At 52.9% G+C, this 14,969-nt stretch overlaps 1 protein-coding gene across 1 annotated transcript; it reads right to left on the reverse strand.

Annotated features, from left to right (window-relative positions):
• Positions 1-13,036: 13,036 nt before the first annotated feature.
• Positions 13,037-14,043, reverse strand: LOC123186748 (Werner Syndrome-like exonuclease). The gene has a single exon (XM_044598457.1). The coding sequence runs from the start codon at positions 13,922-13,924 to the stop codon at positions 13,226-13,228; it is 699 nt and encodes a 232-aa protein (XP_044454392.1). The 5' UTR covers positions 13,925-14,043; the 3' UTR covers positions 13,037-13,225.
• Positions 14,044-14,969: the final 926 nt, after the last annotated feature.

Raw genomic sequence — 14,969 nt, forward strand, 5'->3', positions numbered from 1 at the left:
AACCAATTTTCAGAATTACAAAAATATTCATATTTATTAATCAATGTTAAAAAAAATCAGAAAATGTTCATAATTTCAAAAAAAGTACATATCTTCAACTTTTGTTTGTCATTTTCAAAGAAAAAGTCAGAAATTTCAGAAAATGTACGTGTTTTCCAAATATTCTTCAAAATGTGTTTATTCAAAATTTTCACAACTGATAGAGAAATGATTGGTATTCCAATTTTTTTTCATGTATTATAATTTGTTTAGAATTTCAATCAATGTTCCCGTTTTCATATTTTTCCCAAAAAATTCAAAAAATGATGGTCTTATGCTTCTGTTACAAAAATTGTTCGCAATTACAAAAATGTTTGTTGTTTTTCCATTTATTTTCTGGAGTTGCAAAAAAATTTCAGGTTCCAAAAATTGTTTGTGTTTCCATAAAAAAATGGAATTAGAAAAAATGTTGTTGTTTAAAAAAACATTTGTGTTTCAAAATCCTTCATGAGTTTTAAAAAATGTTTCAGTTTATTATATATTTGTTCAAAAATCTGAAAAGTGTTTGGGATTCACACAAAAATCACGTTTTGTTTTCAGAAAAATATTTTGCGTTGGAAGATTTAAAAATATTCTCCATGAAGGCATCGCGCTGGCTCTAATCCAAAGACGCTGGCTAGGCGAGCTGTTTGTACCACGTTTGTCAAAGTCTGGAAGTCCCGAGTTCGAACTCTTGCAGGCACGGTTTTATTTTTGAAGCGCTGCTATACGGCTACCTTAATGGGCCGGCCCAATGGGTGGTCTTCTGTATGTACACGTCCAGCAGGCTACCCACCGTGCATACAAAAGTAAGTACGACTTGTGAAATTACTATACTACCCTCCCTTATACGTTTTAGGAGGGGGGGGGGGGTGGTTGTACCGAAGCGGGTCTCGTGTGATTAAAGGGAGAAGCCCAGTCTTTTAGATATACTTTGTGTATCACCTGTCATACTACATCTTATCATGAACCCCACCGGACCTAAGGTGAAGTTGGTCAAAAACCCTTCCTTCCCGTGAATGGTGCAATTTATTGTACGACTCATGGATCAGAGACATCTTGCAAACTTGCAATGTATCGTAAGCCTTGGTGTTATTGTGCAAATATTCATGCAAGTGCAAATATACATACATGTGCAAATATCCATAGTAAATTTTGTATATACATTTGCAAATAAATACATACGCACAAATATCCATACCCCATTTCTCATATACTATCATGTGGTACTATATACTCTACTTTATTATTTTTAATATGTTCATATACTATATTTAAGATACTCCAAAGTGAGTTATATGAAAAAATTGTAAGTGAGCCCATAGTTTTTTTGTATTTGTGAAATACACACATATTTATACGCAAAATAAAGTATGCACAAAATATGATACATACTACCAAAAAAATAGTATATATACTACCTAAACATTATTATATACTACATATTACCCGTACATACTCTCCGGTATGATAGATACTACGTAGAACATACAGAATAAAAGTGGGAGTAACTACACCCGGTAGTAGAAAAAAATTGTCCATGTGTGTGTGTGTGTGCGCGCGCGCACGCGCAGATAAATACATACGTGCAAATATTCATACTTGTGTACGTAGGTACACACATTTACAATTATCCATGCAAGCGCCATGCCAAATTTGCTACAAACCCCAACCCATACCTAAAAACTATAAGACCCAACTATACATACAAAATCCCTAACCATGGCATACAAATCCTAAACCATACCTAACAAATACTAGTGCAATCATAAATGAAATTTGAAAAAGTGGATGAACTAGGATTTTTCTAAGTTGGTACAATGTGAATATAGCAACCAATAAAAACAGAATACCTTGAGGATTTGAAAGGGGAAGAAGATTCCCCTTTTTTAGCTTCCATCCATAAGATTTGGCCACCTATTTTTGAGGGGGTGGGGAGAGGGGCGAAGGGGGGGGGGGTGGTCCGAGGAAGAAAAGAAGAATGTACATAGTCCTCTGGCTCGGGGTGGGAGGCCTCGTGCTAGTTGTAGAGGAATAGGATGCAACTCTCAATGTATTGATAGGTGCATATGCACAAGTATATATAGTACATAGGGCAAGTCATATCCTCAACTATACACAAGGAGGAGACTTGGAGTACAAGAATACATGTGCTAAATACATATCTCAACACCCCCCCCCCCCCCGCAGTCGAAGCGACACCATTGCTGACGCAGAGACTGGACCGGAATTCCTCGAAAGACGTCGTGGGCAAGCCTTTGGTCATGATGTCAGCAAATTGTTGGGAGGTGGGAACGTGTAGAACACGAACATGGCCAAGAGCCACCTGATCCCGAACAAAATGGATATCAAGCTCAATGTGCTTGGTGCGACGATGATGAACCGGGTTGGCGGAGAGGTAGACGGCGGAGACGTTGTCGCAGTAGACGACGATGGCCTTCTCAACAAGACACGAGAGCTCGTGAAGAAGCTGACGAAGCCAGGAACACTCAGCAACAACGTTGGCCACAGCGCGGTACTCAGCCTCGGCGCTAGACCGCGAAACAGTGGGCTGCCGCTTGGACGACCACGACACCAGGGATGGTCCAAGGAAGATGCAGTAACCCAAAGTAGATCGACGGGTATCCGGGCAGCCAGCCCAGTCGGCGTCGGAGTAGGCGACCAGATCAGTGGCAGTAGAGGCACGCAGAGTAAGACCAAGATCCATAGCACCGCGGATGTAGCGGAGAATCCACTTAACGGCAGTCCAGTGAACGTCTCGAGGGGCATGCATATGGAGGCAGACCTGCTGAACCGCGTACTGAAGCTCTGGCCGAGTAAGAGTGAGGTACTGAAGAGCACCAACAATGGACCGGTAGAAGCCAGCATCTGGAGCAGGAGTACCATCAGTAGCAGAGAGCTTGGCCTTCGTGTCGACAGGAGTGGCGGCCGGTTTGCAATTAAGCATGCCAGCACGGTCGAGAAGCTCATGAGCGTACTTCTGTTGATGAAGAAAGAATCCATCTGGACGACGCACCACCTCAACACCGAGGAAGTAGTGCAGCGGACCCAAGTCCTTAATAGCAAATTCTGCACGGAGACGATCAGTAAGCCGGCGAAGGAGCTCAGAAGTGCATGCTGTCATGATGATGTCGTTAACATAGAGCAGCAAATACGCCGTGTCTGTGCCCTGGTGATAAACAAACAGCGAAGCATCGGAGCGTGTAGAGCGGAAGCCAAGTTGGTGAAGGAATGCTGCGATGCGCTGGTACCAGGCACGAGGAGCCTGCTTGAGCCCATATAATGAGCGTGAGAGCAGACACACATGATCAGGACACGCCGGATCAACAAACCCCGTGGGCTGCTGACAGAAGACCTGCTCCTCAAGATGACCGTGGAGAAAGGCGTTGGAGACGTCCATCTGATGAACCGGCCAGGCACGAGAGACCGCCAACTGTAAGATAGTGCGGATCGTCCCGGGCTTAACAACCGGAGCGAAAGTGTCGGTGAAGTCCACACCAGCGCGTTGTCGGAAACCACGAACAACCCAACGCGCCTTGTAACGATCAAGAGTGCCGTCGGGACGAAGCTTGTGTTTGAAGACCACCTTCCCGGTGATCACATTAGCGTGCCGGGGACGGGGAACAAGCTGCCAAGTCCGGTTTTGCTGCAAAGCGTCAAACTCCTCCTGCATGGCGGCCATCCAAAGAGGGTCGCGGAGAGCGGCCCGTACCGAGGACGGCAGCGGGGAAGGAGCAGACGTCGAGGCGGTGCAGACATAGTCATCCGCATAGCGGGAGCTCGGGCGAAAAACACCAGTGCGCGAGCGTGTGACGGGGCCGGCCGTCGGAGCAGCCGCGGGTGGCGACGAGACCGTGGCATCCACGGGAGAGGCGGGCCGGGCGGAAGACTCAGCCGCGTCATCGGGAGAATCGGGCGACACCGGGGCCACGATCGCACCAGCAGGCGACCGAGGCGGGGTCGGCGCGGGCGACCGAGACGGAGTCGGCGCGGGCGACCGAGGCGAGGGCGACGCGCCAGGGGAAGCCGCGCCAGTGCGGGTCGGTCCAGCCAACGGCCCATCATGCGGCCCAGCATGCATGGTGGAGGACCGGGGCGAGATGGGCGACGTCGAGGCGGCTCCAGGCGACGAGGGCGCTAAGCCGGAGGAGGGGGCCGTAGAGGGCCCTGATCCGGAGAGGGGCGCCACGGGCGGGGTGGCCGGAGCACCCAGGGCCAGCAGCGGGCGACGGCGCGGAGGAGACCCGCCGCGGGAGGGGAAGACGGCGCCACCTGTTCCTGCGCAAAGGGAAAAACAAGCTCATCAAAGTACACGTGCCGGGAGGTGATGACACGGTGAGACACGGGGTCATAGCAGCGATAACCCTTAGTGTTGGCCGGGTAACCAAGGAAGACACATGGAACGGAAAGAGGAGCGAGTTTATGAGGAGTGGTGGCGGTGGTGTTGGGGTAGCAACGGCAACCGAAAATTCGGAGACCATCGTAGGAGGGAGGAGTGCCATATAAGAGATGGTGAGGCGCGTAGTTCCAGCGCGGACGGCATGGCCGAAGATTAAGGAGGAGGGTGGCGGTGGCAAGGGCATCTAGCCAAAACCGAGAAGGCATGTAGGCATGGAAAAGAAGGGTACGCACACACTCATTGAGGGTGCGTAGGATGCGCTCGGCATGGCCATTCTGCTGGGAGGTGTATGGACACGTGAGACGAAACACGGTGCCATGGGAGGAAAGAAGATGGCGGATGGTGAGATTGTCGAATTCTTTCCCATTATCGGTCTGAAGTGTGAGTATGGGTCGCCCAAACTGTGTGGAGACATAAGCATAAAATGCAATGAGAGTGGCGGCAACATCGGATTTCCTACGAAGAGGAAATGTCCATACAAAGTGAGAGTAGTCATCCAGTATAACAAGATAATAAAGATAACCAGAATTACTAGGTACTGGAGATGTCCATACATCGCTATGAATCAATTCAAACGGAAAAGATGCAACTGTGGAAGAGGAACTAAAAGGAAGGCGAACATGTTTGCCTAACCAGCAGGCGTCACAGGAGTGAGCAGCCGTTTTATTACATGAAAAAGAAAATCCTCTCATTATTTGACGAAGTGAAGAAGTGCTAGGATGCCCGAGACGAGCATGCCAAAGATCGACGCTAGCGGAAAAAGCTCGAGGACCACCCGGAGATGACGGCGACTGAACTGGGTAGAGGTCGCCGGGACTATCACATCGGTGAAGAATCATCCGGGTGCGAGCGTCCTTAACAGAAAAGCCAACTTCGTCAAATTCCACAGTTACAAAATTGTCACGAGAAAGATTACGAACGGAAACTAAGTTCTGAATAAGATGAGGAGAAACAATGACATTATTAAGAGAAAGTGGTCGAGAGTTAGAGGGAAAGGGTGCAGAACCGACATGAGAGATGGGAAGACCGACACCATTATCGATGATGATGCGGGAGGGAGTGGAAGTGGGATGGACGGAAGAGAGGTTACCCGGATGAGCGGACAAATGAGAGGTGGCACCGGAGTCCATAATCCAATCGCCGCCACCACCAGAATAGGGCGGCGGCTGCTGCAGGGCCGCTAGAAGGGCCGGGTCGTAGGAGGGGGCGCCGTACGCGCCGGGGGCGCCGTACGCGCTGTAGGAGGGCGTGACAGGAGGAGTGCCGTGGGCGCCGATGGGCGCGGCCAGGAGCGCCTGGTGAGGACTCGGACGAGGGCCGAGGATGCCCGGGGCGGGGGGCCGCGGCACGGGCATACTGTACGCGTGCACGACCCCTGTCCAGGGGTTATAGCCGCCGGCCCAGGGCGGCGGGGGCTGCTGCAGGGGGGCTTGACCGCCGCCGCCTCCTCCTTTGCCGCCACCTTGGCGTTGGCCGCCGCGACCGTGGCGGTGGTTGCCGCCGTTTCCACCATTACACGGCGGTTGGGGTGGCTGCGGCACCGGCGTAGGGTGTGGGAGGACCGGAGGACGGGGCGCCGAGGGTGGTGTAGAGGCGCCGGTGGAGATGCCAGCGGCGAGCGCGGTGTGGACGGCGCGGGTGCGGAGGTGCTTCATCCTCCGCTCCTCAAGACGAAGATAGGCCACCGCCCGCTCGTAAGTAGGGTTGGCCATGAGGGTGAGGTTGGAGGCGGTGTTGCCGAAGTCCTCGTTGAGGCCGGCGGTGAGCGTCGAGAGGAGAAGCTCGTCGCCCACCTTGAACCTGACGTCGTTGAGCTCGTCGGAGAGGCTCTTGAGCCGGAGACAGAAGGCGTCGATGGTGGAGTCGTTCTGGTGACACCCAAAAAATTCCTGCTGCAAAAAAACAATCCGTTGAAGCTTGTTGTCGGTGAAGAGGCCATTGATCTTGGTCCACACTGTGTAGGCATCGTCCCCATCGCGAACGACGGTGTGGAAGATGTCCGGAGAGACGGTGAGGAAGAACCACCGGATGAGGGTGGCGTCGATGGCGAGCCAGTTGGCGTCGTGGGCGCTGGCAAAGAAGTTGGCTAGACCGTCCACGTGATCACGAAGGTTGTACTCATGGAAGAGGAGATTGAAGTAGGTTTTCCAGGCATAGTAGTTGGCGGAGGCGTGGGAGAGTATGATGGGAACGTGATCGGAGAGGTGGATGTTGCGGATGTCGGCGGCTCAGGGCTCAACGGGCTCGGACCCGTAGGAGGAGTCGAATGGGTTGCTGGGGTGTGCGCTGGAGGAGGAAGAGGTACCGAGGGCCGACATGGCAGCAGGGGAGGATGGCGGCGCGAGATGGGATCGGGAGGGTTTTAGGGTTCGGAAGGAAGGCGGCTCGGGGTGGGTTTCAGGAGGGAGGTGGCTTGGGGCGGCGAGGGCGGGGAGGTTGGGGGTGCGGCGGGGAGGGTGGAGGCGCGATCCGGGAGGTTGTGGTGAGGGAGGGAGGAGGCGCGGCGGCCGGGGAGGCGGCGGCGCGGGACAGCGGGAGCGGCGGCGGCCTGGGAAGGCGACAGCGACGCGGCTAGGGCTGGGGACCGAGGGTTAGGCTGATACCATGTAGAGGAATAGGATGCAACTCTCAATGTATTGATAGGTGCATATGCACAAGTATATATAGTACATAGGGCAAGTCATATCCTCAACTATACACAAGGAGGAGACTTGGAGTACAAGAATACATGTGCTAAATACATATCTCAACACTAGTGCCTGCCTGTTTTCTTCAATGAAGGGGCATGGTGCCCTGGGCCAAGGCTTTATATGGTTGTGAGCATGGAGCCTCCGTCTGGGAGTCATACTCCGTCAGCTAGGCCCGTTTGGTTCGATGTGGTAGGTCAGCTCTGACCTCATGGTACCCTTGACCAGGGCGTCATGCTGTCTAGCATGGCATGCTGGGCCGGGCGTCATGAAAATGGGCCTTTTTTTCAAACAGAGTTCATTTTGCACTTCAGTTTTTTATAAGGGTCAAATTTGTCATTTTCACTATTCCGCATAAGGGTATCTCCAACGCTGGCCCGGACGCACTTTGCCATCCAACGCAACACCCATCGGTCTCCGTCCGAAATCCTGTAAACCGGGATCAAACAAGGGCAACTTTGCGGAAGTCCGAGCATCTACGACATAGAACTACGACATCCTCGACCCACCCAAAACTGAGACGGAGCCCGCCCATTTGGAGCGGTCCGTATTGTATACATGCCAAAAACCCTTCTCTCCTCCCTTTCTACTCCAATTGTCGCCTTCCTACCCCGGTTTCGTTGCCACATGGGCCCGCTTGATGATTTTCCAGTGCCGGCGGAGGTGGACGATCCATAGAAGGAGGAGGCCCGAAGGATCAACTTGGCGACACGGCAAGCCCGCCACCTCAAAGTGAATGCAAAAGGATGGGGCGGCCGGCAAAAAGAAGTGCGGCGGTCAGGGCCTTGGGCTGGGTGCAGCAGCCGGTCGGTGCGCCACCACCGCAGCCGTCCATGCACACAAGTCATCCTGGCCTATTAGGATATTCAAGTACTTGACATCCGGTTTTACAATGGTGGAGAAGCCGGCAGCGGCTGGTCCTCGCCTGTTAGGATGTTCAATTACTTAGTATTCGATCTTAAGATGGAGGAGAAGACGACGACGACTGGTGAGGAGGCGGTTGGTGATAAGGAGCTGGCAGCAGAGTGTGTAAGGAGGCTCAGGCAGTGAGTTAAGGGCATCTCCAACGCCGACCCTCAAACCTCCTGTAATGATCCGTGTCGCACTGTCTGGACAGCGGAAGCCATCCAATGTCGACCTGTATCAGTCCACGGAGCGGTTCGGACCTAATTTCTCCAGCAAACCAAAGACAAACGTGGGGGGCTTTGCGGGAGTCCGGTCACGCGAAACGTCGCTCTCTGCCATCATGGCCCACCCAAAAGGAAGGTGGAGCCCGCGCTTTTGTAGCATCCGCACTGTTTCGACGCCAAAATATCTCGCTCTCTTTTTCAATTCCCCGCCGCTCTCTGCTCAATTCCCACTCATGTCTCCCACCCTCTCTTTTCTTTCACCGCCAACGCATGTAACCGTCGAAGAACTTGCCAGAGGTGCCGGAGGATCCAAGCATCACGCTTGCCCGAAAGATCGGTTCGAAGACGTGGAAAAATTGTCGCGTCAAATTGAAGGCCGCAAAGGAGGAGCAGCTCAAGAAGCGGTTGGCCACCGGTGGGCCTGGTAGTGGCGATTGGCGTGGAGGTCATGGTGGACGACGAGGTCGGCTGGCAGTGGTGGACGTCGGCAGATCGGCATGCCGATAGTACCGACATCACCGTGGCCGGAGCTTTACAAGCCTCCGTAATACTACGCTGCCAAGCATCTCAAAACCCCCGCCGGTATGGTGCCTTACATCGTCGATGTTAATGAGGCACCACTTTTCTCTGAGTATTCTTCGTCGCCACTTGCCCGGGCTCGATCGGTGGCCGGGTAGCAGATGGGTGTCCGCCCGCTGTTCGCTGTAATGCCCAGAGAGCTGGTGTATGATGCGAACAAGGAGATGCTCAAAATCATCGACGACGGAGGAGAGGGAGGAGGAGGGGGCTATGAGGACGTGCAGGTCAAAGACTCGGATCCCACCCAGTCCGACAACTACCAGCAGCAGCAGTTCTACACCCAGACGGCCACCCAACAGTCCTACACCTAGACCGGCGATGGCACACAGCAACAGCAGCATTGGGCCGCAGTAGAGTAGCTTCCAAAGGGAGAGCAGGAGCAGGAAGAGGAGGACGTCGATGAAGATGATTCGGATGATATAGCTGGCGATCAGAAGAAGAAAGGTAGAGGAGAAAGTTTCAACATGCGGGAGGACGAGCTGTTGTGCGATGATTGGTTGGCCACTAGCCCTGATCTTCTACACGGCACAGAGCAAAAGGGCTCAACTTTTGGAGGAACATTCACATATGGTTCCATGAGCATGAACATTGCGCTCCCTACTCCGACGTGTTGATCTGCAACCGTGACTGGAAGTCCCTCAACCATCGACAGTACACCATCTAAGAGGACGTCTCCAAGTATTGCGGGCACTTGAAGCATCTCATCGCATGGTGGCCTAGCGGTGCACAGATCACCTAGCGAGTAAGTTGATCACTAGCCGGATATGCTTTAGTTTTGTTGATCACTAGCCGGATATGCTTTAGTTTTGTTGATCACTAGTTGGATATGCTTTATTTTGTTGATCACTAGCTGGATATGCTTTAGTTTTGTTGATCACTAGGTGGCATGTATTGCTTTGTTTCTCACTAGGCGGATATGCATTGTTTCACTTTGTAGCCTACTCGTGCTTGTGTGATGTACAAGAAGTTGGAGAAGAAGTCCTTCACCGTCATGCATTGTTGGTTGAAGTTGAATGGGCAACTGAAGTGGAACATTTTTATTGCCAAGACCGCCGCCCTATAAGCCAATGAGGACGAAACCGGTGACCCTATGGAGCCAACCCAAGAACCACCAAAAAAGGTTAGAAGAAATTTACGGGCCATGAAGTGGGAGGAGGGGAGGGCGAAGCGAGTAGGTGTGGTGGCCAAACTCACGGAGAGGTTCGAGGAGATCTTGGCGAAGAAGGAGGAGCCATGCGTGAGGCGCTCGAACATCAAGGAGGAGAGGAAGTCGGAGAGGTTCAAGCAGTTGATGGACGCGACGGAGAAGATGATCAAAAGATCAAGCTCGAAGAGAGGAGGACCATTATCGAAGAGAGGAACCGATGCTCGAGGAGAAGAAGGGCGTGCTTGAGGAAGAAAGGGTGAAGATCGCTGCCAATGCGCAGGACGCCAAGATATTGACCTTGAATATCGACTCTTTGGATGCCGGCGCTAGAATTATCGTGCAATCGGTCCGCTACCAGATGTTGGAGCGGCATAAAGATGAGTTGGCGGCGACGGAAGATAAGGACATGGCGGAGGCGGAGGCTGCCTACGCGGCGCCGACGGCACCTCCTTGATGATAGAGCAGCTCGCTGGCATTGCTGGTCCGGCAGTGCAGAAATGCACGAACTGTCAGACTAATGTTCTTTTGGTCCGGGCATGTAAAAACTAAGCATATTTGCTTTTTTTTCGTTGTTATCGGGGATATGATCCGGCGCGGGTGTGATCCTACGTGTTGTGTGGATCAACGTACTTTGAATGTGCATTTGTTGATGGACATATACACGCTTCGGTTAGATGTCGCGCTTCCCTATTGTGTCTAGTCCCTGTCCGAAAACGGATGCGGAGGAAATTTGGGGTGCAAAAATTTCCATTTTCTAGACGGACTGCCGTGGCTAGAACTTTTGTCGTCAGGCGTACGAAGAAACTATTCCCTTAGAAGTCAGTTCATTGTGCATGACACGACAACACCCTGCAGGAATAGTGAGCAGCCAAGTACAACAGGCACCGCTTTGACAGCTACTGACCCGTCTTTCACTCCTTGCTGTAGGGGACAGGCCCGTCATCACGACCTAATGCCTACACCTACTGCTATACCTAGGTCGCTTTGTGCACCGCAACTAGAGGCGCTAAGGCCAACCCATCGCGCGACCTCAAACGGATGTTCGTTTTGTTCGGTTTTTGTCCCTTTGGATAGGGATTTGGGGTCGTATACGAGCCTATCCTGGGATGCGGTGACCATGCACCCAACGCGCGGCCGCATCCTTTTGCCCCATCCTGTCCGCGTCTATTTAAAGAAAAAGGGACGTTTCAAATGGCAAACCCCAGTTCATGATCCGAGTTCATCATGCCGGCAACAAAGCCAGCGACCTACACGACCATCGCCGGCAACACAGCCAGCGGCCGGCAACACAGCCAGCCTCCAAAATGAATAGTTGTCCTTGCCGGCAACACAGCCAACCGCCGGCAACACAGCCGGCTTCCAAAATGAATGTTTTTTCGCCGGCACACTACCAGCGGCCCAGCGGGCGGGCGGCACCCATGCCAGCCTTCAAAAAGAACGGCCACGCCGATCGGACGACCTAGTTCAGGCCTTCGGCATCAAGCATCTCCTTCTGCTTGGCCTCGAACCAGGCCCTCGTCTTGTCGCTCATCTTCGACAAGTCCACGCTCATAATCGCAAGGGCCACCTCCTTCGCTTTGGTGGCGGCATTGGTGGCCTCGATGTCGAGCTGCCTCTGCCTGGCCTTGATGTTGAGGTTGGCATTTCGTCAAACAACACGCGGGGGGGGGGGGGGGGGGGCATGGTGCCCGTGAACGGTGCACGCGCCTGCTTTCTTTGCATCTCGACGGAAGGCCGCCCGCCGCTGTTGGACCCAGGCGTCACGTTGAGGTCGATGACGGCCGCGGGGCGTGGTGTGGACGGCGCGGACAAGCCCACGTCCGGCGACGCCGAGAAACGGGTCTGGCCGTCGTGCCTGGGTGGAGGAAAGCCGGGCGACATGGGCGCGGCGCGCGACGTCGGCGACTGGCAGTGCGTAGGCCGGGCGACCGACGAGCCTGTGCTCGCCGGGCCGACGGCCGCTGCATGGAACCCCGCCGGACGGCCCATGCCAAGCATGAGGATGGCGTGCGCTTTGTTGACGAGGTCCTCCTTCTCGTCGGCAGCGGCCTTGCGCCGCGCGGCCTCCAGCTCCTCGCGCTGGGCGACGAACTTGGCCGCGGCGGCATTCATATTGACGGCCGCTCTCCTTTCCCTCCCCTTCAACGATTCCGCGTCAAACTTAGCGATCTCCTCTGGCGTGTACTCCGACCGCGGCTTTCTTGGCGCCTTCTTCTTCACCTTTGCGGTCGGGTCGACGGCCAGGCCGCCGGAACTCGGCGGGGCGTCGGCCATGGACGGGGGAGAAAGGGGGGGGGGGGGGGGGGGGGGGGGGGGACGTGGGAGGGTTTGAGGGAAATGGCGCCAAATGGCCGTCGGGGGGTTTTTGTTTCTCCCACCGACAGGCGGGCCAGGGGAGGACAAGTGCGCACGTCCCGCCCGTCCGCGCGCTGTCCGTTTCACCCCAAAACCGGCGCAAGTTTGGGCTGAGGATTGGTCGAAAGCGGACACAAAGCGGACAAAAGTCCGTTTGCTCCCGCGCGCTGGGTCGCCTTTTTTATCCCTTTTATCCCAAACGGACGGGGCCGGACAGGATAGGGTCGTGCGATGGAGCTGGCCTAAATGGACCGAGAAACTGCCCTGCTGCTGATAACTATGGTCTGTTGATCCTCCTCAACCCATTTCCCAAATATATCTCAGCGAGACTTGACATGATAACGGGTGTGTTTAGTCCCGTTGCACTTTTAGAGATGATGTAGTCGAGTCGACCCCCCGTCAAGATCAAAGCTAACACTAATGGACATTTGTATCGAAAGGCTAGCCGAAGGAGTTGCCATGGCCATCACCTCTTTAGAAGAAATAAAGCGGTCCTCGACTCCTCATCATTACGAATGTCTGGCTGATTCTTCAACACAAATCGATAAACTCCTAATACTAGTACTAAACAACCTTAACGCACTACCTAATTAGCTTAGATATTGTTTGCAGCAAGGACTCGGGACGGCCATCCCCACTGTCCTCAGACATGTTGATCGCAAGAAATCGAACTTGTTGGTACTGCTCCACTGAGAAAATGCATATATAGACGACGAGAATATTAATAATTCACAAGTAGCACAAGTTGCCATTGCACCAAGCTAGATCTAGCCACAAGAAGCTACTAGTCATGATTATCACCATGGCAGGTACACTCCTACTCCTAAACCATCCACTGTTTAACCTTACGAGATCAACAACTAGTAAGTCTAAACGCGAGCAGGACACGGGACAACGGCCATCGATCACCTCAGTAGTCCTCAGAGGAGCCATACTCATCGGAGTAGTAGGAGCCATCTTCTTCTTCCACCCCCTCCTCCTCCTCTTCATCATCAGAGGAGCAGTAGTAGTCACCGGTGAGGAGCTTCCGGCCGACCTCGAAGGAAACGAACGCGTCGATGCAGGCGTACTTGATCTGCTCATGGGAGAGGCGGTAGGCGTCCCAGGCCCCCGTCCTCACACGCTGTGGCTTCTCCAGGTTGGCCCTCATGACGGCGCCCGTGATGTCCTTGAGCCCGGCCTGCCGGAGCCACGGCCTGCGCATCCCGTCGGCCGCGAGGCCGCGCAGGTCGACGGTGTTGTTCACCACGAGGTCGTGGTCGTTGCGGAGGCGGTCCGCGTCGTCCTGCACGCCCACGCCGACGAAGCGGAAGTCCGGGTCGGCGAGGAAGCTCTCGAGGGACCGCGGGATGTAGTCGGCGTGGAGGAGCTGGAAGATGAGGCAGCGGCGGCCGACGCAGAGCTGGAGGAGCGCGGCGCGGTTGTACCCGGGGCCGAAGCTGGGGCGCCACTCCACGTCCAGACCCACGATGAGCTTGTGGTACACCCAGCGGTAGGCGTACCGGATCTTGCGGAGCCAGGCCACGACGGCGTCGCCGGAGGACGTGACGGTGGTGGTGATGACGTCGTCCTCGAAGGCCACGTCGGTGACGAACGTCTCGGTGCCCATTGCGATGAGCGAGAGCGGTCCCTCAAGCTACGGGGAGTTTTTTTTTTTTTTGAGATGAAGCTACGGGGAGTTGGGAAGAGATGATGCGCAAACGCAGGCAGAGATTATGCGCAAACGCAGGCAAACGAAGGCCAAGATCAAGCGAACAGGTCATCTATTTGGTATTTATACTGCTGAGGGACGAGACATCTATTTGGTAATTTATTGCAAACCAATCATGTCGACATAGGATGAGACGAGTAGCCCAGCCGGTGACCTGTTCTAATTCTAATTCAAAGTCCTTCCATGCAACATGTAGTATAATTCAAATTTGTTCCATGGGCGAGTTCGAATTTATAATTCAAACTCCTAAAAAAAGAATTTATAATTCAAAGGTGTATATTTTCCGGGGCAGGAGAACAGCCACGTCCGATTCATTGTTAGGCCACATGCAAGCAATTTGTGGAGGCACTTAGAGGGTGATTGGATACGTTTTAGTCCCATGATTAAAAGTAGTGGGACTAAAACTTGCTAGCCTCATCTATGTTTGGATCCAAATACTAAAGAGACTAAAATCAAGTTATTGAGCATTTATTATCCTCCAAACTCTCCAATCCAGAACTCGCATGTGTTAAAGCAGAGGAATTAAATGAGAAGAGAGAGGGCTAATAAATATTTTAGTAGGTTTCCTATGACTAAAAAAATTTATCCTCAAGACTAGTCCTACCCTCTCTTTAGTCAGGGGTGCTTGAAACTTTAGCCTCTAAAAGAGACTATTTTTAGTCAGACTAAAAATAATCCCTTGATCCAAGCACTCTCTTAATTCAATCTTGCATGCTTAACCGTTTCACATCCAGGAATTGAATCAAACCTGATTAATACATGCGGCAACTGCAAGAGCATATTGTGCATGCATGTAATAAGCCTAGCGGAATTGCAGGGGACGAAGGATTTATTAGCACGGCCAGCGAGCAGCATGTCCGTCTCTACTTTTTTTTAGGAAGTATGGCTGTATAATCAAATTATAATGGTCTCATATACAAATAGTCCGCTATAATTAATTTGA

Source organism: Triticum aestivum, chromosome 2A (genome assembly GCF_018294505.1).
Source record: "Triticum aestivum cultivar Chinese Spring chromosome 2A, IWGSC CS RefSeq v2.1, whole genome shotgun sequence".
NCBI lineage: Eukaryota > Viridiplantae > Streptophyta > Magnoliopsida > Poales > Poaceae > Triticum > Triticum aestivum.

Coding starts and splice junctions, on each gene's coding strand:
- LOC123186748 (XM_044598457.1), bottom strand. CDS start 13,924: ATGGGCACCGAGACGTTCGTCACCGACGTGGCCTTCGAGGACGACGTC.